Consider the following 24,959-nt stretch of genomic DNA (forward strand, 5'->3'; position numbering starts at 1 on the left):
GGATTTGGGCAACAAATAAGAATCTGTGACATCACTAGGAATCTGGGAAACCAGTAAGAATCTGTGACATCACAAAATATATTGTAAACAATAAGAATATGTGACATCACTAAGAATATTGGAAAACAATATGAATCTGTGACATTGTTTATTATCCATGATTTCCTCTCATATCAGTGACATCACAGGCAGGATATTTCTGACCTCACAAGGAATTTATCACATTAGTCGCAGCCTATGAACTTGGAATGTGACCTCAATCAATGTATCTTCAATTAAATCAGTGACCTCTTGTCTAATATACACTTATATATGACCTCATTAAGAATTTTCTGAGACAATAGCACAGACTCTCTCTCTCTCTCTCACTCACTCACTCTGGTGTATATGTGTGGTTGTCAGGTTCGTCTTTAACTGTTTTCATTTGCTCAGTAGCTCTTCACACTCCACGCCATTTTTGCCCCAAGAAGAACGTGCACTTTAATGGTGAAATGACGTAAGAGCTGGTACTAGTCCTTCAATAGATGCAATTTTTTATGGATTATTATTCCAAAAACAAAGGTATTATTTCAAAAACAAGTTTTATATTCTTTCCTCCCTCTGTTTTATCCCCACACGTGCAGTTTGCTGTACAGTGCCAGGGGCTTGCTGGCCTTCCATATTGTGCATGTGCTGCTCCTAGAGCTGCTGGCTGCTCTACTGCGCATGTTACATGACGGGCGCACACACGCGCGCACGCACACGCAGATCCTCCATCTTGGGCAGGCGGCGTTTAGGCGGCGAGAGAGCGACGGAAAATTTACCGAATACTGTGCCAAAAAAGAAGCAGCACGAGCTGACCGCGGCATGGTGCCCAGACGCGTGGCGTGAGCAAACGGACACGGGACCGGACACAGAGCAGCATGCCCGCGGTCATCCCCCTATAACGCCCGCTCTGCATCACTGCTGCACCAGCGACCCGCCAGGCGCGCGCTCCACACATCCCAGTGATGGTGAGTGTACACAGCAGGTTGTTTATGTGTTGTGGAGTTGTTATATATGTGTTATATGCATGTTGACTCTATGTGAATAACATGATGCATGCATTGCTGTCGTGGTATGCATGCTAATGGCCATCTCTGCCTACATCTGCCCAACCCCCTCTCCATCTCTGTCCCTTTTCCTGCTCCTCCTCCTCCTCCACCCCCTTCTCCTCCTCATCATGATGGAGGATGCTGTTGGTGGCTTCTTCTCTCATCCCCTATGCTTGGGGTTCCCCCCTAAAACTTCAGCTAACTTAATCCTAACATAATCCACAGGTTGTGTTGCTGTAAACAAGCAGAGGAAATGCAAAGTGGTGTATCTGCTAGGTGTGTGTTGCTGACACTGCGAAAGAAAATGTACAGAGATGCACATTAATATGGGGATGGTATCAGTATCAGTTTGAAAAACATTGACAAACATATCAGCATTAAACAGATGTTTGGATTTAATCAGTGTTTTGTGGCCTTTTACTACATCTCTCTATTAACAGAGCTAGCTGATACTATGGATTAAGTCCTATGATAACATGTTAACATGTTTCTGTATCAGTATTAGTATCTGAGGCCTGACCCTCCAGAGTATCAGCAGTGGGGGTTTGCTGAGGCCATGGACCCAGGAGGCAGTGCTGGGGCCGAGCCCAGATCTGCACGAACTGGGGCACATGACTCTCCTGGAGTTTTGCTGATGTCTGTTTGCGCTGAGGCTGTTTCCACAGTATAATCATCAGAGATATCAGATATGAGCTTTGACACCTAATTCCTTTATTCCTTGAAGTGGCTCTTTTCTTGTATCGCTGCCCAATTATGCAGTATTGTCTGAGGGTGTAAATACATACAGTTTGTTAAATTGCCGTTTGTTATGGACTCTCTTTATATTCATATATTGACTTATTTAGTAGCTACACACTGAAAACTATGTAATACTGGACTGACTACTTAATTCTCATTCTTATAGATTCATTCATTCATTATCTGTAACCACTTATTCAGTTCAAGGCCGCGGTGGGTCCAGAGACTACCCGGAATCACTGGGCACAAGGTAGGAACACACCTTGCAGGGAGCGCCAGTCCTTCACAGGGTGACACACACACACCTATGGACACTTTTGAGTCGCCAATCCACCTACCAATGTATGTTTTTGAACCATGGGAGGAAACCGGAGCACCCGGAGGAAACCCACGCAGACACAGGGAGAACACACCACACTCCTCACAGACAGTCACCCGGAGGAAACCCACGCAGACACAGGGAGAAGACACCACACTTCTCACAGACAGTCACCCGGAGGAAACCCACGCAGACACAGGGAGAACACACCACACTCCTCACAGACAGTCACCTGGAGGAAACCCACGCAGACACAGGGAGAAGACACCACACTTCTCACAGACAGTCACCCGGAGGAAACCCACGCAGACACAGGGAGAACACACCACACTCCTCACAGACAATCACCCGGAGGAAACCCACGCAGACACAGGGAGAAGACACCACAATTCTCACAGACAGTCACCCGGAGGAAACCCACGCAGACACAGGGAGAACACACCACACTCCTCACAGACAGTCACCTGGAGGAAACCGACGCAGACACAGAGAACACACCACACTCCTCACAGACAGTCACCCGGAGGAAACTCATGCAGACACAGGGAGAACACACCACACTCCTCACAAACATTCACTGGAGGAAACCCACACAGACACAGGGAGAACACACCACACTCCTCACATACAGTCACCCGGAGCGGGACTCGAACCCACAACCTCCAGGACCCTGGAACTGTGCGACGGTGCCGCCGTCGTTCTTATAGATGTTATTATCATTACATTATCACTTGTTTGCAGTTGTTTAAGCTGACCAAAGTTATACCACAATTCTTGCATTTCTCAATCTCATATTCACACCAAAACAAACAAAAAATTAAGGATTTTCCTCAGTCAAGTTGAGGCAAAGTTGTATAAATATATGAAAGATCATTGTTCATTGAGGCATGAAGATGAGAGATCACAAAAACAAACTGTAACCTCAGGCTTGTGTTATAATAACGTTGGCGTAATGCATGTTTCTGTCATCAGTTGCGAGCTTCTAAGTATTGACAGCTAAGGGTCTTTTATATGGTAGTAATCATCAACTGAAATCTCACAGTCATGGAAAGCCTAACTATATGAATCCATAGCAGCTACCACGGAAGTCTAGGCCTAGTTGATCCATAATTCTTAAACATTTTGGGTTTAGTCAAATCAGTCCAAGCACCAAGCTCTGGTTGAGTGTTTAAAGAATGATTTATACAGGCTATTAACTTTAGAGACATATGCACATTGATAGAAGTTCAGAGGAACGGCAGTGAGGCCATAATCTTTAATGGCAAGTCTCACTTTTGGCTGGCTACCAGTTTGTTACTGAGGTGTAGCACACTAGAGGCTGTTTTTTTCATGAAAATGTATTTCCAAGATCGTTGGAGTGTTAATACTTAGTTTCCACTGAGCCATTCTTGTGCATGTTCCAGGCTGTTGCGTAGCAGTAGGCCTGGATTCATCTGCTTGTGTATTATTAGACTCAGTTTTCCACTCTAGTTACCTGCAATCCTCCATTTGCAGAGCTGTATGTTCCACTGTTAGCCAGTATTATGAATGGTTGCTTGGTCCGGTTATGAGAGCTAAGCTGTTTAAATGTTAATCAGCACTTGTTCAGCCTCAGAGCCATCAGCATCAATGAGCCAAATCAAAGTGAGTAGACAAAACTAAAAGGTGAAGTAAGAGTGTGGATTCGTGTATTTATCTGTATTATGGACATCCTTTGGCTGATGCTGCTGAGGCAGGGAAATGGGAAATAAACAGAGAACAAGAAGAAATAGATGTTTAAAGCAGCTTGCGCAGATTGGAGAGAGAGAGAGAATGAGAATGTGGAACAGTATATTTGTTGGCCCATTTCTGCTAAGGCGATGATCAATGTGCTGGCGGAGGCTCAGGATTCCAGAGGTGGAGGCTTGGAGAGTCTAGAAGAGGGGAAGCTTCTGGCACAGCTCCTCGGAGGGGAATTCCTCATGCTAGTCCACTACAGTACTCCCTCTTCTCTAACACAGGACACTGTCCCTCAGGGCTCTTTTGGACAGCGATGGTGGGACAGTTAAATCTGCTGGCCTTCGTTGAGCCAGGGCTTTTTTTCTCTTGCCTGAGTGGATGTGACATATATTCGCCGAGAGCTCACAGTGACCTTCCCTAACAGAAACTTTGACATTTATACATCTGAAGTCATAAACAGAGAAATGGTTCTTATAATTGACCTTCACTTTCAGAAGTTAGGATTTCAAGAGACCTGTAACTATCAAGAAATAAAAGAAGGTAATTGTTAAGTTACTAGTGGCAACCCAGGCCAAGAGGCAAGACCGGCTGATAAGTTAAATCGTATTTCCTTGCTGTTGACTCTCAGTAGCTCCCATCAGATCATTGACGTAAGCTCAATATTTCACTGACAGAAATGAATGGGGTTCTCACCAATCGCTGTTATCGTGTCTAGTAGAAACAAAACACTTTTTATGCACTTTTTTATATATTCTGCATTCACTGAATGCCACTGTATCCTCTGAATTACAAGTTTAGTTTGGTCTACCTTTTTTTTATCAGATATACTTTTAAAAATCTTAAAAAAAAGAATACAAATGGGCAGGTTTTGTCATTTAGCCAAAAAAAATAACATTACCATAGAGATTTATGATTTTCTGGAAGACAAGTGTGACACACGAATGTTAGCCACAGTGCTACGCAGCATTTTATCAGCACATTTACTTTTTGTAATTTGCATATTATCATGAAACAATTCAAAACTTTAAAGTCTAAATCTAAGAAGCTCTGTTTATTTATTTTTTTTCTGCTGATTGTTGCATTAGAGATGCACTGATTTGGGGATTGGGAATATCTAGTATTCTATCTGTAGATACCCTTTAAGTCATTTGTAAATGCAGAGACCGGGGCTGCATCAACTAAAACAATCATTACATTTTAGGATTTAGGATTTCAAATGAGTAAAATTAATAAAATGCAGCTCTCAGATGAAAAAAATGTATATTATTACAGATATGATTCCAAGAGGATTTTACACCACTGTATACAATGCTAGATTCTCTGAGTCATGACTAAAATAATCCTAACAAATAGAATAACATTGCATCTCTGCTCAACTTTATTATATATAATTTGCTGTAAGGAAGCTTTATCATCACAGTGATTCATCATTCGCTCATCTGTGTTCTAATGCTTCCCCAGCAGAAATAAACTAAAGAATTACAGCGCCTGTCTACAGAATTTCAGTTTTATCTCTGAGGGGAATCTGAGAGAAGCCCCTTGTAATACAGGATGACACAGTGAGACCACCCACTGTGTTTGGGTAGCCATTTACAGGAGAATCCTGAGCCAGTCATCAGTCCAGAGCACAACAAAGGGTTTCAGAGTGTCCTGAGAGAGCACATAGGATTAGGAAATATAATTAAGCTGCCTTTATATTATATATATATATACATATGTGCTGGTATAGTTTCAGTGTATTTTCAAAAATAGAAAACAGCTAAATGAAGGTTAATGTAAATATCCTCATGGTCTCTTTCCTCTTTCTCAGTCTGTCAGAGTGAGCTGCTGGAAGATGACGTTCCTGAAAGTGCTTCTGCTGCTCTGTGTCCTCTGTCTATGGATAGAGGGAGGATCTGCCAAAGAAAAATCCACAAAGAAGGGCAAGAAGAAAGGGAAGCAGGTCTACTGCCCCTCGTAAGTTTCCTGACATTCTCAAGCTGTTGTATAACTGAGTAACAATCTGATGTTGGCAAATCAATACCATACCTACATTGCTGTTTATCTGTATGGGTCAGAAAATCATTTTAAATGAAAGTGGGTTGGTATCTTATAGCAGTAATAAGGCACAGGCCAAAGTTTTTATTTTTTTTAATTTTTATTATTATTATTTTTTTATAGGAACACATTTTACCCATTTTTTCACAAGTCTATACATTCACAAGGGTTTTTAATAAATGCTTTGGTCAAAATCCAACAAGGATCAATTAATTAATTTGGTGCCTGTTCCTTTAAATGAGAATGAGCCACAGTTGACTTATACCCAAAGTAATGAGGATCAAGGATCAGAAGTTCTGTTTATTAGCCATTTTCACTCTGTTCTCTTTCTTCTCCATTCTCGTTTTCCCTGTGTTTGCTCAGTGCTTTTTTTCTCAGTACTGGTTGTGTTTGTTTTCCTCCATTTAAGCTTTTCATTGCACACTCACATAAACATGGGTCCAACATTGTGATTGGAGGGTCTCGGATGAGAGGGTGGGACAATTCTCAATTCTAAAGTCTCTCTATGTAAGAAGCAGCACCAAATCAGAAGGCAACCCACAGTTAACTGACAGTGGTCTAATTTCACAGTTTGTGTGGAGGTAGTAGATCCAGATCTCCTTACATATATATATATATTTATATATAATTTAAAGGTGGCCCCTTTAAATTAAATTCTCCAACCCCCTTGTGAGTGCAAATCCCAGTGGTGCTGCAAAAACAGGTACTGTTTATCACTGATTTCGGCCGACCAGTATATCAACCAGGCCCTAGTAATGAGAAATGTGCTTTGTGAATCACATCCTAGTTGATCCTCATAGTGTGAATGAACATGCTGTTCTGATATGGCCCCAGCTGAACCGCAGTGGGCTGTAAAGGAGAGTGTGTGTGTGTGTGTGTGTGTGTGTGTGTGTGTGTGTGTGTTTGTGTGTGTGTGCGTATGTGTGAATACATCACTGTGGAGGTCTTTACTACAGCTACACTAGGGGAAGACCACTTTGATCACGGGAAGAGGCCCGTTGAGCTTAAAACCTTTCAAACACTTTCATCTCCCTTAATGTACTGTGGGCTCCATACTGCTTCATGAACTCGAGCCTCCCATGACAACTCACAAATGCTTAGAAACACATTCTTTATTTGCCTGGGAAATCTTTGAGTTTTTAGTTGATTTCAGTGAAAAAATTGAGGGTAAAATGAAACCTCTGAGACATAGTTAAAGCATCGTATCCAAGATCTGACCGATATTCCAAACTGATGATTTGTTTCATATATTCAGGAACAGCAGAACGTTTGTGATGTTTAATTAAAAGGCAGACATATCTCAGTTTTATTAATTTTACTGCTAGGTTAATGGTTTTTGAATCTGTTTTTAATTTTTGAATCTGTTACTGTATATTTAATATTATTGGTTTCAGTGTACAATTTGTATTTATCAAAGTTTCAAATATCAAATTTTCCCCAGGCTGCACTGGGTTAGATGATGCAGGGGTGTCCTCTTATTACAGTAGGTGTCCCACAATGCCCCAACGTTTGTATAAAACCTTATAAGAATTCAGGTTTGCTGAATTTATTTTATTTCATTTCTACAGGCAGCTGTCATCAGAAGACCTGGCACAAGTTCCTGCCAACTCCACCAGCAACATCCTAAACCGACTTCTGATCAGCTATGACCCCCGCATCCGGCCCAACTTCAAGGGTACTTCAGTTCAGCTGTGAAAATGTATCTTTATTGAGTTTATATAGTTGGTTTGGATTTATTCAGTGTGATTTCTTAGACGTTTACATGAAGCTGATGTTTTCCCCCAAGTCTTTGGCGTGGAAACCCCCATTTTATGGTCTGGATTCAAACAGGAGCAGATCATTAAATCTCCTTTAGCCATGTAGTGCATGTTTTCTCTGGCAACATCTCCAGATATAATGAAGGAGGCCGTAAAAAGTGAGAACCTATATTGCCTCCATGTCCCTGGTGTTTAACGTATATGTGTGTAGATAGGGCCTTGATGTGGTTCGAGTGTTTAGAGCTTGGCGTATGACTGAACGTTATTACTCCCTAAGGGTCACCCATCTGCTCCACATATCAGTGGAAGATGAAAGGTCCTAGCAACCAGTAATGTCAACAGTATAATCTTGGGAATGGGAATATAACCGGAACGTCTGGGATTCTATATATATACATATATTTTTTAATTCCCCTACATTACCAGGCTTCTCCAATTATGTGGTATGGAAACTAGTTTCATGATGCAAAGCACATATGAAAAGGAACCAATAATCCTTTACAAGACCACAGTTTGATTGGAATTATGGGTAGCCGTAGAAATAGCTCTCGCTCTTTTTTTTTTTTTTTTTTCCAACAGGAATTCCAGTAGAGGACCGTGTCAACATCTTCATCAACAGCTTTGGCTCCATCCAAGAAACCACCATGGTACATGAACGTTTCACCATTTCACCTTGTTCTATGTCCTTTAGACATGTAATGCCACATTAAGAAGAAAAATACTAGCCCTTAAATAAATATTTTAGCGAAAACTCCTAAAGACCACCCTCACACCCACCACAAGGCAGAACATCTTTGAGATAAACTCAGTCTAGAAATCTGGAAATCATATTCGGTACATCAGTTATAGCATGTTGTAAGTTCAAGTCACACCTCAGTTGACTGTCTGGGAGGAGTGTGGTGTGTTTTCCCTGTGTGTGTGTGGGTTTCCTCAGGGTGCTCTTGTTTCCTCCCTCAAACCTGAAGCACATATTGGTAGATGGATTGGCTTTTCAAATGTGTGCCTGGCTGTGAGTGGGTGAGTGTGTGGTGGCCAGTGAGGAACTGTTGCGCCATCCAGGGTGTGTTCATGCCTTGCACCCACTGATTCAGAGTAGGCTTTGGACCCACCGTGACCCTGAACAGGATGAAACAGTTACAGAGAATGAATGAATAAATGAATGACCAGGGACGTGAACTAACAAAGTAACAGGGACACCAATATTGTCCTTGAAGTGAAGCAGTGAACAGTGCCCTTCATGGAGCATAGCTTAAAATTGCATGAGTGAGCGAGTGGCAAGTCTGTTCCATGAGGAATTTGGCATCTAAAAACTAGGCTTATTTTGATTAAGACTGAATGACAATATAAAGCTCATTGTTACCAGTAATCATAGCCAAAAGTACATCACAAAGCAGCAGGAGTCTTTCTGCATACTGCATTTTCTAGACAGAATATCTGCCACATACACTTAACAATATTCATGTCTTTATTAGAAGAGCCAAACAACCACATCAGCCAAGAAGTAATATTACAGTCATCATTATTTACTACCAATTACAGCTGTTTTGATCCAGGGGCTTTTTGATGGAGCCGTGTTAGTGGCTTGAAACTTTAAGTCATATTGAGTATGTCATAAATTTCCCTTTCAGTTTCCTCCCTGCTGCAGATTTTATTCTTTTCTTCTGTTTCAAACTCAGAACTTCAGAGAAACGACTTTGAGTTTAAAAACTGGGCCTGATCCTAATCAAATTACCTCGCAAAAATACTCTAGACATGTTTAGTTCAGATGATCCAGGTTTTAGCAGATTAGGGAAAAGTTCTGTGTTGAAAGCTATTATTCAATGTCAAGCTCAGATTTGGAAAAGCTAATAGTTTCTGTCCATCCTTTTACTGAGAGAGGACAGCGGGGCTGGCCTGGGTCTGAAAGGATGTGGCGAAGGTAAAGCTGTAAAGAAGTCACTTACTAAGTAAAGAAAAACAAGAAGCTGCTGATGTTCTCAGAGTGTTTGAGATTAGGTAGAACTTCTGAGACTAATTTGGACATTTTTTTTAAATGGAAGCTGAAGTAAAGGGAAAATGTGGCAATACTAAATACTGAGAAGTTATTATGTGGTTGTTATTAAATATCTTTTTTTTGCAATATTCAGAGGCAAACATGGACCACTTGTGTGTAATGGCTGTTTAGAAAAAAAAGTATCTCTGATTTGTGCATAGTATTGTGTGTGGAAAGTCTTGTCCTTGACTCATGTGGTGTGAAAGGTGTTGGAAACTGAGGCTTGCGTGACACTGAACAGTCATAAATCTGTAAATGAAGTGCTTGTGTGTGTGTGTGTGTGTGTGTGTGTGTGTGTGTGTGTGTGTGTGTGTGTTTGCATGTGGGGCGGAAACCCTGCCAGAGGCAGCAGGTCATTCCTGCAGTGGTCAGCAGCTTTAATGTGTCACTGCACAGGTGGCCAGAGTCTCTCTCTCCTTCTGTCTCCTCTCTCTCTCTCTCTCTCTCTCTCTCTCTCTCTTTCACTCACTCACTCTTTCACAGTCACAAAGGTGTCCATTCACCCCCACATTAAAGAGCTGAATTAGAGTAGGGCTTCTGACGTGCTGCCTCCGTTTTAAAGCTCATTTGAAGTAGCGGGTGTTTTATGAGGCGTTTGGCAGGAGGAGCGTGCTAATTGTGAAGCTGTAAATTTAACACAATCAACAGCTCACATGTGTCACCTCACCAAGCTCACCTTGTTTTTACAGTTGGAAAAAACAGGATGTGAATCATACAGAAATGCACACACGCATACTAACACACACACACACACACACATAAGGTTTATACACTGATTTCTACAGAGATTGTCCTTTTTAATCAGCTCCACTGATGATATAAGTTCATGTGATAATTGTACAATTACAGACTGTATTTGTTGCTCTGCATACTTTAAAGCCCTATTTTGACACTCTGTCCTTCACTGGTCAGGACCCCCACAGGAAGACAGGAAGATCAGACCCAGCAGTGCTCCTAGGGTAAAAAGAACACCATGCCAACTCACTGTATCTCGTTTGTTGCTGTTTGTGTTAGTGGTCTTCTACTTCTTTATCAGACGGACACAGGACGCTGCCCACAGGACACTGAGGGCTGGATATTGTTTGGCTCATGAACTGTTCTCTGTCCAGCAGTGACACTGAAGGCTTTAAAGATCTCAGATGTGTCTGATCCATTCGTGCCAGCACAACACACATAGGAACAGTTTTGACCGTAAGCCAGGTCTCACATGTTTATTAGGAATTGTATTTTCTATATAATTAATCATTCAAAATTAGATTATTGATTTAGATTCAAGTAGCCCTGAAAATGTATGAAATCATATAAGAACACACATATAGACCAAGAACCAGCTGCATTCTATTTGGGGCATTCTATTTGGCATGTCATCCATCTTTAGTACTTCAGCAGGAGCAAAACAAGCCCCACTCAAAACAAAAAAAAGTCACTTCAAAGCCTCGTGCTTTCATGAGCTGTGAGGTGCTTTAACCTCATAGCTTTGGCCTGATGACTGTAGCAGTTTTAAGCCAGACTTGGACACACAGAGCCATCGCTGAGCCTCGGGCCACTCTCCTCACACCTCGGTGATGGCGCTGATGGCTGGAAATGTAAATAAGCCCTGATCGCACTCGCAGCTGCACTTCAATACAGGCCGTTAATGGAGCCTCGATGCCTGTGTGACGCGCTTGTTTTGGAGGTTGTGAGGAACACCGGCTGCCGCAGGAACGCCTGAAACACCTGCGTTCCCCCGTCACTCTTACAGCTCACGGCCTGATTCATGGCTACACGCAACATATCTCACAATCCGTCACACAACTCTCAGCTACTGTTAGACACACACTGCCACACAATCCAAACACAGCTTCAGAACTAAAGAAGCACACACAGAAGAACAATAAATGTGCCTTGAGTGCGTTTGGGAGTTCTGAGAAGGAGAGGAAAATGGATTAAAGTAAATGTCAGTGAGATATAACACACGTTCCTTCACTGAAACATGATGTTATTGGTTGATGTTATTTATCCCCACCCACTGGTGCATGTTGACGTAATCAGAACATCACATTTCTGAAAACCTTATGAGGAATCATGCTTATTGCCAGGGATATTAACTTACCAGGCTGATTTATTTATTTTCTGGTATACCAATTCCTTTTCCAGGATTACCGTGTGAACATTTTCCTGCGACAGCGCTGGAACGACCCAAGGCTGCGTCTTCCTCAAGACTTCAAGTCAGACTCTCTCACGGTCGACCCAAAGATGTTTAAATGCCTGTGGAAACCTGATCTGTTCTTTGCCAATGAAAAGAGTGCTAACTTCCACGATGTCACGCAGGAGAACATTCTTCTCTTCATCTTCAGGAACGGAGATGTTCTCATCAGCATGAGGTACATTCCCTTAACAGTTCAAAACGTATAGCTTTTTACTTTTCAGGCCTTTGTTCAGCCTTATGCATGCTGATATATTTTCTGAGAGTACGCATCAAGTGTCATATCTCTAGACCTATATTTAGCACTTGATAATAACCCTGTTCAATAAAATAGCTATTTATTTATAAAAAATATTTCATACAACAGAAAAAGAGATATGAAAAAAGGAAGTATTAGTCCATAATTAATTAAGTTATATTCTAAAATAGGAAACCCCAAATGCTCCAGATCCTGCTGTCCTGAGTCTAACTGTAGCCAATGTTATTTACATGGGGTTTATAAAGTGTGGTTTCAGTTTAGAACAACTTGATAACATCACAGTAGATGCAATCTATCGTTGATTCTGATACTATCTTCAATCAGCTCAAGGCTCCCAAGAGCAGTGGTGCAATACAGATAAACCTTTTAAGTTTGTCTGGCTACTATCTAAGCAGCTGTGTCAGCTCATGGCTACGCACTGTATGATGTGTGTGTGTGTGTGTTAAACCCTGCTCACATAATCTCCCAGTGCACTTCAAATCTCTTTTTAATGCTTTTAATTCTCCTTGGGGGATGCAGAGCGATGGGAGGATTTGGTGCATCTGTTGAGCTTCTCTCACAAAAACCAAACTCCAACTCCAGCCATTTGATCCCCCACAAAACCTTCAGGAGAAATAGCTTTGTGTAAAATTAAAACTACACTATTTTCCCCTTAACATTCATTCATTATCTGTAAGTCCTTATCCAGTTCAGGGTCGCGGTGGGTCCAGAGCCTACCTGGAATCATTGGGCGCAAGGCGGGAATACACCCTGGAGGGGGCGCCAGTCCTTCACAGGGCAATACAGACACACTCACACTCACACCTACAGACACTTTTGAGTCGCCAATCCACCTACCTAAGGTGTGTTTTTGGACTGTGGGAGGAAACCGGAGCACCCAGAGGAAACCCATGCACACTCCTCACAGACAGTCACCCGGAGGAAACCCACGCAGACGCAGAGAGAACACACCGACCATTAACATACTTTTACTAAATTGGCTGAGACATTTTTGATTGTTGAAGTTTGCTTCTTTATTTTTTTACATATTTATTGTCATGGTCTTGGATTTTAAGACATGGGCACTCTCTCTCTCCCCCTCTCTCTCTCTCTCTCTCTCTCTCTCTTCCTCTCTCTTCCTCTTCCTCTGTCCCTTACACATTCATATATAATAATGAGAGTCTGATGTGAATATGATTGGATTGGAGTATATAAATAGAGTATATAATTGTCCCACAATGCCACATTAAACAGTAGGTTGCATTTTTTAATATATATATATATATATATATATATATATATATATATATATATATTTAAAAACATTTTCTCCCTGTTTACTCCAACAGTCCAACAAAACACCTACTAAACACATTGGTAGGTAGTGATAGGAGAGTGAATTATTCATTTGTTGTCTGTAACCGCTTATCCAGTTCAGGGTCGCAGTGGGTCCAGAGCCTACCCGGAGTTACAAGGCGCAAGGCAGAAACACATCCTGGAGGGGGTGCCAGTCGTTCACAGAGCGACACACACTCACACATTCACTCACACCTATGGACACTTTTGAGTCACCAATCCACTTACCAAGGTGTGTTTTTGGACTGTGGGAGGAAACCGGAGCACCCAGAGGAAACCCACACAGACACAGGGAGAACACACCACACTCCTCACAGACAGTCACCCGGAGGAAACCCACGCGGACACAGGGAGAACACATCAAAATCCTCACAGACAGTCACCCGGAGGAAACCCACGCAGACACAGGGAGAACACACCACACTCCTCAGAGACAGTCGCCCGGAGGAAACCCACGCAGACACAGGGAGAACACACCACACTCCTCACAGACAGTCACCCAGAGGAAACCCACGTAGACACAGAGAGAACACACCACACTCCTCACAGACAGTCACCCGGAGGAAACCCACGCAGACACAGGGAGAAAACACCACACTCCTCACAGACAGTCACCCGGAGGAAGCCAACGCAGACACAGGGCAAACAAACCACACTCCTCACAGACAGTCACCCAGAGGAAACCCACGCGGACACAGGGAGAACACATCAAAGTCCTCACAGACAGTCACCCGGAGGAAACCCACGCAGACACAGGGAGAACACATCAAAGTCCTCACAGACAGTCAACCGGAGGAAACCCACGCGGACACAGGGAGAACACACCACACTCCTCACAGACAGTCACCCGGAGGAAACCCATGCGGACACAGGGAGAACACACCACACTCCTCACAGACAGTCACCCGGAGGAAACCCATGCGGACACAGGGAGAACAAACCACACTCCTCACAGACAGTCACCCGGAGGAAACCCACGCGGACACAGGGAGAAAACACCACACTCCTCACAGACAGTCACCCGGAGGAAACCCACGCAGACACAGGAAGAAAAAACCACACTCCTCACAGACAGTCACCCGGAGGAAGCCAACGCAGACACAGGGCAAACAAACCACACTTCTCACAGACAGTCACCCGGAGGAAACCCACGCAGACACAGGGAGAACACATCAAAGTCCTCACAGACAGTCACCCGGAGGAAACCCACGCGGACACAGGGAGAACACACCACACTCCTCACATACAGTCACCCGGAGGAAACCCACGCGGACACAGGGAGAACACACCACACTCCTCACAGACAGTCACCCGGAGGAAACCCATGCGGACACAGGGAGAACACACCACACTCCTCACAGACAGTCACCCGGAAGAAACCCACGCGGACACAGGGAGAACACACAACACTCCTCACAGACAGTCACCCGGAGGAAACCCATGCAGACACAGGGAGAACACACCACACTCCTCACAGACAGTCACCAGGAGGAAACCCACGCAGACACAGGGAGAACACACCACACTCCTCACAGACAGTCACCCGGAGGAAACCCATGCGGACACAGGGAGAACACACCACACTCCTCACAGACAGTCACCCGGAGGAAACCCACGCAGACACAGGGAGAACACATCAAAGTCCTCACAGACAGTCACCCGGAGGAAACCCACGCGGACACAGGGAGAACACACCACACTCCTCACATACAGTCACCCGGAGGAAACCCACGCGGACACAGGGAGAACACACCACACTCCTCACAGACAGTCACCCAGAGGAAACCCATGCGGACACAGGGAGAACACACCACACTCCTCACAGACAGTCACCCGGAAGAAACCCACGCGGACACAGGGAGAACACACAACACTCCTCACAGACAGTCACCCGGAGGAAACCCATGCAGACACAGGGAGAACACACCACACTCCTCACAGACAGTCACCAGGAGGAAACCCACGCAGACACAGGGAGAACACACCACACTCCTCACAGACAGTCACCCAGAGAGGGAATTGAGCCCACTACCTCCAGGTCCCTGGAGCTGTGTGACTTGCCTGCCGCCCTTATAATTTAATTTTCCAGGTCTAATATTAGAAGTCACTAGACATCCAGATGTTCTTTATAAATACATTTCCAAATTTTTGCTCAGCTCATTTTACCTATTTCATCATTAATATTGCACAAACTTGTGGGTGCAGTTAAGGGGACAGCATGACCTCCTCTGAAATAATAATTAACCAAGCTTTACAGTGTAGCTAATGCAGTGGTCAGCCTTTGGATATTTGCTGAATTTTCACTTGCATTATTTTTACTTTATATGTGTACAGAGTGGTCTGAATGAGTAATGAACACACACACACACACATTACTGAAGCTAAAAAACAAAACTGGAGCTTCCCAGATCTCCAACCTCCTGCACTTTGTCACCTTTTGGGAGTTGGAACACATTTATCAACAGTCAGATTTACTGCGTTTGTACTGAAGGTCCAGAAAGAAGCAGTGGATGGATTTGTGTTGAAAGCTTTGGGCTGATGTGAGGCAGCAGATAAAGCCTGAACAGTGTTTAAGAGCATCACTGTTTTGCTCTGTTATGTCTGGGTCATGCCTGTTTCCACACTGTTGTTTCATGCCCACCCGGTTTTGCTCATGAGCTGGGTGGTCTTCTTCTGAGCTTTATAACCTGCTGGCATTGTCCCAGGACGTTCAGTTCGTTGTGTGTGTGTGAGTGAGAGAGAGGGGGATTAGTGTTCTAATGAGAGTTTCTAAAAGAGAAAAGTGAATGTTTATCTTTCCTGCTCTCCCAATACCTCCCCCATAAAACCCTCCCTGACCTTCCCTCTCTCTCTCTCTCTCTCTCTCTCTCTCTCTCTTTAAACCATCCTTCCTTTATCTGCGATACTCCCATAACATTGCCAAGCTCTGCCATCTCACTCCCTTTCTCTACTTCTGCCTCCTGTTATATCTTTCTTCTTCCATTCATCCTCTCATCCTCTTCATCTCTACCATCTATATAACCTTCGGTCCCTTGCTGTATCTATTATATATATATATATATATATATATATATATATATATATATATATATATATATATATATATATATATATAAGAGAGCGCGTGAGAGACACGGGCCTTAATATAAATTACTGTATTACTCTAAATGATCACTGGTAATTAAAATAATGTTATTGTGTTTTGTATATATATATATATATTTTTTTTTTTTCATTTGTTTGTTTGTTTGTTTGTTTTTTCTAAAACACAATAAAATTACTTTAATGACCAGTAAACATTTAGAATAATACAGAAAAATCTAAGCGGTTTGCCATATTTGTCTAATTAATATATGTTTGTGATATTTATAAGAAGCAATAAGATAAACTCAGGTGCCATCTACAAAAGAAGAATAAAAGATACATCAAACATTCGCAGTGATCCCCAAATGCTAAGAGGTGGAAAATGACACAGTCCAGCCCTCCTAAAACACTGCCTTCAGTTAAAGGGTATATTTGGCTGCGCTAAACTAAACAATCTGTAGAGTGTATCTCCTAGTAATTGCTGTTTCTCTGGGCTTTTATCAACACTTTTGCTCTACCGCTGGGAAACACATCCCAGCATCAGCTCCCGATTTTCATTTCCATTCCTTTTATTTGTTTTACACTGGCCATGTGACTGTAAATTGGCCCGTGCCGAATGCGCTTGTCGTGTGACAGGAGGAAAGCGAAAAGCTTTCATGTGCAAATGTGGAGCTTTAAATAAACATGGTTCGGTGAGGAAGGGACACATTAAGAATTTATCTCAGAGTGTTGAGATGTTTTATGTCACCACACTCTGCTATCACTGAAATTCTGAGGCACTTTAGAGATGTGCGACCTTGAAGATTATAACACGGTGAAGATCAGGAACACATAATTACATTCACTTTGTAAAAAACTACAGGATACCAACTACATACTGGATACAAATTACTGTCAAATTTTAAAAACTTTACACCACATATTCATACTGGAATAAAATCACTCCACAAACATAACTGTCTTGTTTACAGTATAACTAAACTATTTGTTTGATGATATAGCATATACAATAATGAATATACTGTATCTAGATGGGGCGGCACAGTGGCGCAGCAGGTAGTGTCGCAGTCACACAGCTCCAGAGAGGTCCACAGACCTGGAGGTTGTGGGTTCAGTTCCCGCTCCGGGTGACTGTCTGTGAGGAGTTGGTGTGTTCTCTGTGTTTCCTCCGGGTGCTTTGGTTTCCTCCCACAGTCCAAAAACACAAGTTGCAGGTGGATTGGGGACTCAAAAGTGTCCGAATGTGTGTGTGTCTGTGTTGCCCTGTGAAGGACTGGTGCCCCCTCCAGGGTGTATTCCTGCCTTGCGCCCAATGATTCTGGGTAGGCTCTGGACCCACCGCGACCCTGAATTGGATAAGCAGTTACAGATAATGAATGTATCTAGATGATATATTTCATAATGGGTGATTCATCCTTCAGTTCATCTTCTTTTTCTGCAGGTTGTCAGTCACTCTGTCCTGTCCCCTGGACCTGACCCTCTTTCCCATGGACACACAGAGATGCAAGATGCAGCTTGAGAGCTGTACGTATATATATTTCAGAATGTGAGAAGTATGAATTTGAGAAAGATTAGAACTAAAGTAGAAGCTGCTATGTGCCTAATTTTGTATTTAAAAGCGTCAGAAACAGTTCTAAATGCATTGTGTGTAATTTCAGGTATTATTTTGTTTTATCGTTTATGAACACTTTTTTAAGAGGTCTTTGTGACTGCAGACACTAGCACAACATTAACCCACACACTCCCCACACTGCAGATTCAGTCTGGAAACAAAATCTCCACAGTTTTAAATGTTCAATTGTAAAATAAATGAATAAATAAATGTATAAATAAAAACGCAGTGGATTAAAACAGTCAGGTATGACATTCGAATGCATAATGTACACATTTGGAAGTGTCGTTGTCTTTGTGTGTGCTTTTGTGCAGTCGGCTACACCACAGATGATCTGCAGTTCATGTGGCAGTCTGGAGATCCTGTACAGATGGATGAAATTGCTCTGCCTCAGTTTGATATCAGACAGGAGGATATTGAATATGGAAATTGTACCAAATACTATGCAGGCACAGGTAAAAATGAATATGATGTTACTTGAAGTTTCTTTATAGTACAGTAGACAAGGCACTATGTTTTTTTTTATATGTTCTGACATACAATCTGCATGGTCTAATATAGATAAAGCATTTGCTCATTTTCAGTGCTGCGATGTGAACTGGGTTCTGAATATGTGCATGTTCACTATAACTGAGCATCTTTTATGCAGTTATAGACAATAGCAATGTAACACTAAAAAAGCTGATCATGGAAATGAGTGGATGAGCTAAATTTTAAATAAAAAAGGCAAGGGTTAATAAAGATTTCAGTGTGTGTGAGGTCATGTGTATATGAAACTAGCTTAAATCAGATTTCAGAACCCAATCAATCTGTTTTCTAAGCAGCAGGTTTAGCACTGGGTCTGTACTTTCACAGAGGAGACAGTTTAGTGTTAATGTCTCAGAGAATATGAGGCACTTCAGGCGGTGAAGGAGTTATCACCAATGAGTTTGGGGTCTGTGGAGAGACAGAGCACCTATTCATCTCACCAATTAAACACAAAGAAATAGAAGCACTGTTGGCTATATTACCTATAACGTCTTTCTTTTATCCGCCGGTCCTAAAAAGCAAAGTCGTTTCTCTGTCTGAAACAGATGTAAGGGAGTTAATGTAGCATGGCTTGTTGGAGTGGGATAATCATAAGTTTCTTTCTTTGTAGAAATGCATTTGTGTGTTTGTTAATCTGGTTTCACTCACGTTGTGGGGACAAAAGTGTATTTACACACTCCCGTACATTTCTTTGGAAATCCTCCATTCTGATGGACAGAATTAAGTGTTAATTACAGTAAAATTACAGGGACCTGGAGGTCATGGGTTCAAGTCCCGCTCAAGTCCCACTGACTGTCTGTGAGGAGTGTGGTGTGTTCTCCCTGTGTCCGCGTGGGTTTCCTCCGGGTGCTCTGGTTTCCTCTCATGTTCTAAAAACACACGTTGGTAGGTGGATTGGCAACTCAAAAGTGTCCATAGGTGTGAATGTGTGTGTGTGTCACTCTGTGAAGGACTGGCGCCCCCTCCAGGGTGTGTTCCCGCCTTGCTTCCAATGATTCCAGGTAGGCTCCAGACCCACCGCGACCCTGAACTGGATAAGTGCTTACAGACAATGAATGAATGAATGTCTTACAAAATGTAATTGATCAGCTAACAGCTTCAGCTAAATGATTTATTATGCTAGCTAGCATATGTGCTATCTAAGATGCTGTACCAAGTCCAAACTATAACAAACCTGAGTGTCAGGTGTATGACAGTATTTTCAGTAGTAAATACTTGGTTACATAAATAATTTAGTTTGAAATAGATTTCCTTTTTTTTACAGGTTCAAAACTTCTAACTAACAATGTGTGGAGGTTTAGAACCTGAATTTCAACAAAATCTTTCCAGTTTTTAATGAGCTATACTTATTCTTAAGCTTAATTTAATTGAATGTTTTCTAGGTTATTATACCTGTGTGGAAGTGATCTTCACTCTAAGGAGACAGGTGGGTTTCTACATGATGGGAGTGTACGCCCCCACTCTGCTGATCGTAGTGCTGTCCTGGCTCTCGTTCTGGATAAACCCGGATGCAAGTGCTGCCCGGGTGCCTCTAGGTAAACCTCCGGAGGCTTCTCACTTATCTCACAGTCCATTGTCCTTCATTAATCACCACCCATCTCATCTCACAATGTGTTTCCAGAACCCCATCTTATTCCCCTTTGTTTTCTGCGTCTCTCGAAAGACACTCCTGACCAAAAGGGTTTTTCATAGTATATGTGGAGCACCCCCTGATTTTCTAAATGAACAGAAGTTTGGCTGAAGCTTGTCTCCTCTGAGGGTGCTCAAAGCTGCTCTTGTTGGAAAATATATTTCAAGCAGATTTGGAGAATTTCTGTTGGCCCATTCATTATAAAACATGGTGGTATATATGAAGTTTTGTTCTGACAAGGATGATGTTTATCAATGTTAGTTTTAAATATAATTTTCTCTACCATTCCTGTGTGATAGTCTTGTAAACAGAAAGAAAATACTGATAGGAGCAAGAGAGTAGAGGCTGGGGATATTGGAAAGCTGACTTGTGGGTCCCGAAATTTGTTGGACCTAGTTATTTATTTTGTAGCATCACAGCCATATAATTAATTGTGATAAAGTTGAGAAAATCAGCTCTATTTGTCGCTTGTCTCCCTTTGCCTTGTCGCTTGTTGCTAAATTGCTGTTACAAATTACCTCCAGAGAAAACGGCTGGTCACTTTTCACAGTGTGGCCACTTTGTCACAGACAGCTGGCCTCTGTGTAAGAAAAAACAACAACAACAACAATGCCCTGTTAATTTAAGATATTTTTAACACTTAAAATATGATAAATAAATTATTTGTATATTCAGATTAAAAACCCTTCTATCAGTAGGTGTCTCTAAATTTATGACTGGTATTTTAAGCTTTTTTTTTTTTTACATCTCCAAAGTTGTTGTTACAAGGTGCATTCTGATCTCATAAACACATCACAAATTCCCTGTAAAACCCTGTGTGTGTTTGTGTGTGTTTGTGTGTGTGTGTGTGTGTGTGTGTGTGTGTGTTTGTGTGTGTGTTTGTGTGTGTGAATCACAGCAGGTTGTGTGATCTCACCACGGACACCAATTACCTGAACCATTTTGTCACCTCCATTTTTGAAACCACCATTTTGTCTGCCCCCTGTTGGTATCAGACAAACAGACCCTGCGTGCCATCCATCCCATAATGCACCTATGCATGGCCTTAGGTCCATACACTCAGGTTAGTTATGTATTAGCATTGTGTAGTTTGTGTGTGTGTGTGGGCCAGGCATATATCACATTGTGTGTACCGTGTGTAGCAAACCCTGTTTATAACTCCCCTCACATAATGGGGACATCTCTTATGTTTGGGGACCACAAATCATTCAAATTTAAGGAGACATCATATTTAAAGGTTAGGGTTAGTGTTGGGGTAAGGACTATGCTAGTATTTATGGATAAGATAAGAGTAATTCTTCACAAAAAAGATTATGGAAATGTATGTAATATCCTCATAATGCATGAAAAATTGTGTGTGTGTGTGTGTGTGTGTGTTTGTTTGTTTTATCTGTCTTGGTTTTGATCAAATGAAATATGAAAGTAGAACAGTACAGTGAAGACCACTCTATAACACTTATATATCTTATATATTATAATTATATTTAATATTATTTATTCAGTGCATGTCTGAATTAGATCATCTCTCTTACACTTAAACCCTGACTCTGCCTCTTTCTCTCTCTCTCTCTCTCTCTCTCTCTCATGTAGGTATTCTCTCTGTGCTCTCTCTCTCATCCGAGTGCACATCTCTGGCCTCTGAGCTGCCGAAAGTATCCTATGTGAAGGCGATAGATATCTGGCTGATTGCCTGCCTGCTATTTGGCTTTGCGTCTCTGGTGGAGTACGCTGTGGTGCAGGTGATGCTCAACAGCCCCAAGCTGGTGGAAGCAGAGAAGGCGCGGATGGCCAGCCGAGAGAAGGCAGAGGGAAAGACACCTTCCAAAATCAACAGCCTGAACGGCACCGGCGGCACACCACTGCATGTCAGTACTCTACAGGTCAGATACACAAAGGCTAGCTGCTAACGCAACGCGCTAACAGGCTAACTTTGTTGTTATTAAAATTGTTCTTTATATTAAAGGTGCAATTAGTTATTTTCTTTCTATATTTATGAAAATCACTAGCTATTATTTTATTTCAACATTCTTTCAGTGAAATACAGAATCAGATTTGCTTCATAGTCTCTGAATGAACCAGCATATGCTTCCAAACCAAGAACCCCACAGGGGGTTAAAGAGCCCTGTTTAGAATAGGTTTAGTACAGAATCTGAAACATCAAGTCGTTAAGCATAAGTAAGATGGCTGTTAAATAACTTAAAGGGGAATCATTGGTGAAAATGACTGATCCTGATGAATGATTTACACCACTTTCTTCCCTTTAATCCCATCTGTAGTCATTAAGCTAAGACATGCTTGTCTGAAGCTACAAGACTAATTTTGCTAATGAATCCCTACAGTTGTATGAGTTTGGACACCCAGGGGCAAATGACGGTGGTGCAGCAGGTAGTGTCATACTCACACAACTCCAAGGACCTGGAGGTTGTGGGTTCAAGTCCCGCTCCAGCTGACTTCCTGTGATGAGTTTGGTGTGTTCTCCGTGTCGGCGTAGGTTTCCTCTGGGTGTTCTGGTTTCTTCTCACAGTCAAAAAACACACGTTGGCGACTCAAAAGTGTCTGTATTTGTGAGTGTGTGTCACCCTGTGAAGGACTGGCGCCCCCAACACTGTCCAGGATATGTTCCTGCCTTGCACCCAGTGATTCCGAGTAGGCTCTGGACCCACCGTGACCCTGAACTGGATAAGCGCTTACAGATAATAAGTGAATGAAAAATATATACAGATCCAGACAGACAGGAAAACATGAATTATATAAATAGTAGATGTACAACTTAGCTGAATGAATTTTTTTAACAATTTCTAAATATTTTTCTCTAGTTAAAACATCAATCCAATATATTGCCTCAGATCAAAAGTCATAGCTTCAAATGGATCTTTATCTTGTATTTGATAATGTCATTTCCTAGAATTGAAGCTTAGTTGACATTTGCATGTCACTTCCAGAACACAGGGGTATACTTTATTGATGTATCATTCACATGGAGGTCTATTTTAAGCTGCATTTCAACAAAGCCAGTGATTCCTAACAATTACTTAAGACTGAAGGACAGGGGTGGAACATGACAGAGCTGGTATACCCGTGGAATATACTGTATTTATAAACAGTGGAATATATTTAGATCTCTACAGATGTTGTGTGATGCTGATTCACAGTTCATTTGATGCAGAAAGTCCTACTCAGATATTTCCAAACAGATAAAGAAAAAACACACATATTCCACCACTGTTCAAACCCTAATAAGGTACTATATATCATTATTGAAAAGAGCTTCATCTATTTGGACACACTTATGCTGCCTGGAGGGCAGTGATGTGAATGAATGAATGAATGAATGATAGTGATTTAGTGATATTTAGCCTACATTATTCAAAGTGATAGTGATATTCTGAGTGACTAATTGTGATAGGCTTGGTTAATTATCTAACTCTTAACAATCACTTAATTTAAGTCCATTTTTGAATAAATCATGAATTTTACTTGACCTCTGTGTGCGCATGCAGTGACTAATAGTGGGTTTTCACATTTAAAATATAATGCATATTTACTTTGTAAATATGTAAATTTGTACTTACCTGTGTCAAACCTTAAAAAGAAAACACACTTCCAAAGCAGCCCATAGAGCTGTCCGTATATTCAGCATCGCTTATGGGCATTATGCCCAAAGCAGCACTAACATACTAGTCATTGCTCTCCAAATGTACAGCGTATATCATCACCTCAGACAGGGTTATTGTGTTGAAGATGAAGCGTGTTAGTGTGTTATGTCTGGAGAATCACAGGCACAATTGGCAGTGGGAAGCAGGAGCTGAATGACAGACAGAAGAAATGAGCTGCGTAATGCGCTCTATACGACTCTATTATAAGCCTTAAATTAACCCCAGAGGGAGGCTTCAGGACGCACTGAATTTCCAAAACGCCTCCGATTCAGCTCAAACCCTCTATTTCACACAAATATACAACACCACTCCATGGCGTACCTGCAGCTGTTTCCAGAAACTGGATTTAACACAGGAAGACCCACACATGCTCCTAGCTTAACCTTTAGAAGAGCAGAGTTATTACTGTCTTCTTTCTATATGATTTAAATGTAATGTTCTATGTGTGGGTTTAATATAATTTACATTCAACATTGAGCTGGTTCAATTTGGCCTGTTTCATTGTATTTCCAATTGTTTGGATGTCTGAAAAATGTCAGAAATGGAGGTTTGGATTGGTTTTCTTTCGGTGCACCAAAATATGTTCTTTTAAATTATAAAATACACTCCGAGTCAAATGTTTGGATACACCCACTCAGGGAGGATTTCCTTTGTTTTGGGCCATTTTCCACATGTTGTATACAGCACCAGTCAAATCTTTTTATCCAATGGTTGTTCTTTGTTTTTGATTATTTTCTACATTGTAAATGAATGTGGAAGACATTAAAACTATGATGAAACACATATGGAATTTTGTAGTAAACAAAAAAGTGCTAAACAAACCAGAAAATGATTTATTTTACTTTACATTCTTCAAAGTAGCTACCTTTTGCTCTGATGACAGCTTTGCACACTCTCTGCGTTCTCTCAGTCAGCTTCATGAGGTCGTCACCTGGAACGGTTTTCAGTGAACAGCTGTGGCCTCGTCAAGAGTGAATTTGTAGAACTGCTCACCTTGGGTTGTGCAGAGGTAGAGG

General features: G+C 41.9%; 1 protein-coding gene across 3 annotated transcripts in view; it reads left to right on the plus strand.

Moving 5' to 3' along the window:
* Positions 1-753: 753 nt before the first annotated feature.
* Positions 754-24,959, plus strand: part of glrbb (glycine receptor, beta b) — a 27,460-nt gene continuing 3,254 nt past the window's right edge. Inside the window, exons 1-9 of one of the 3 annotated variants that reach the window (XM_066649006.1) lie at positions 754-992; positions 5,639-5,784; positions 7,434-7,540; positions 8,202-8,269; positions 11,791-12,017; positions 17,959-18,041; positions 18,444-18,584; positions 20,040-20,192; positions 21,878-22,167. In XM_066649006.1, coding sequence (XP_066505103.1) covers positions 990-992; positions 5,639-5,784; positions 7,434-7,540; positions 8,202-8,269; positions 11,791-12,017; positions 17,959-18,041; positions 18,444-18,584; positions 20,040-20,192; positions 21,878-22,167 — 1,218 coding nt within the window. In that variant the 5' untranslated portion in view covers positions 754-989. Of the gene's footprint in view, positions 993-5,638; positions 5,785-7,433; positions 7,541-8,201; positions 8,270-11,790; positions 12,018-17,958; positions 18,042-18,443; positions 18,585-20,039; positions 20,193-21,185; positions 21,338-21,877; positions 22,168-24,959 lie in introns of those variants that run through there. The other 2 variants (XM_066649007.1, XM_066649008.1) reach the window with 2 other exon arrangements.

The sequence above is a fragment of the Hoplias malabaricus genome, chromosome 17 (genome assembly GCF_029633855.1).
Source record: "Hoplias malabaricus isolate fHopMal1 chromosome 17, fHopMal1.hap1, whole genome shotgun sequence".
Lineage (NCBI taxonomy): Eukaryota > Metazoa > Chordata > Actinopteri > Characiformes > Erythrinidae > Hoplias > Hoplias malabaricus.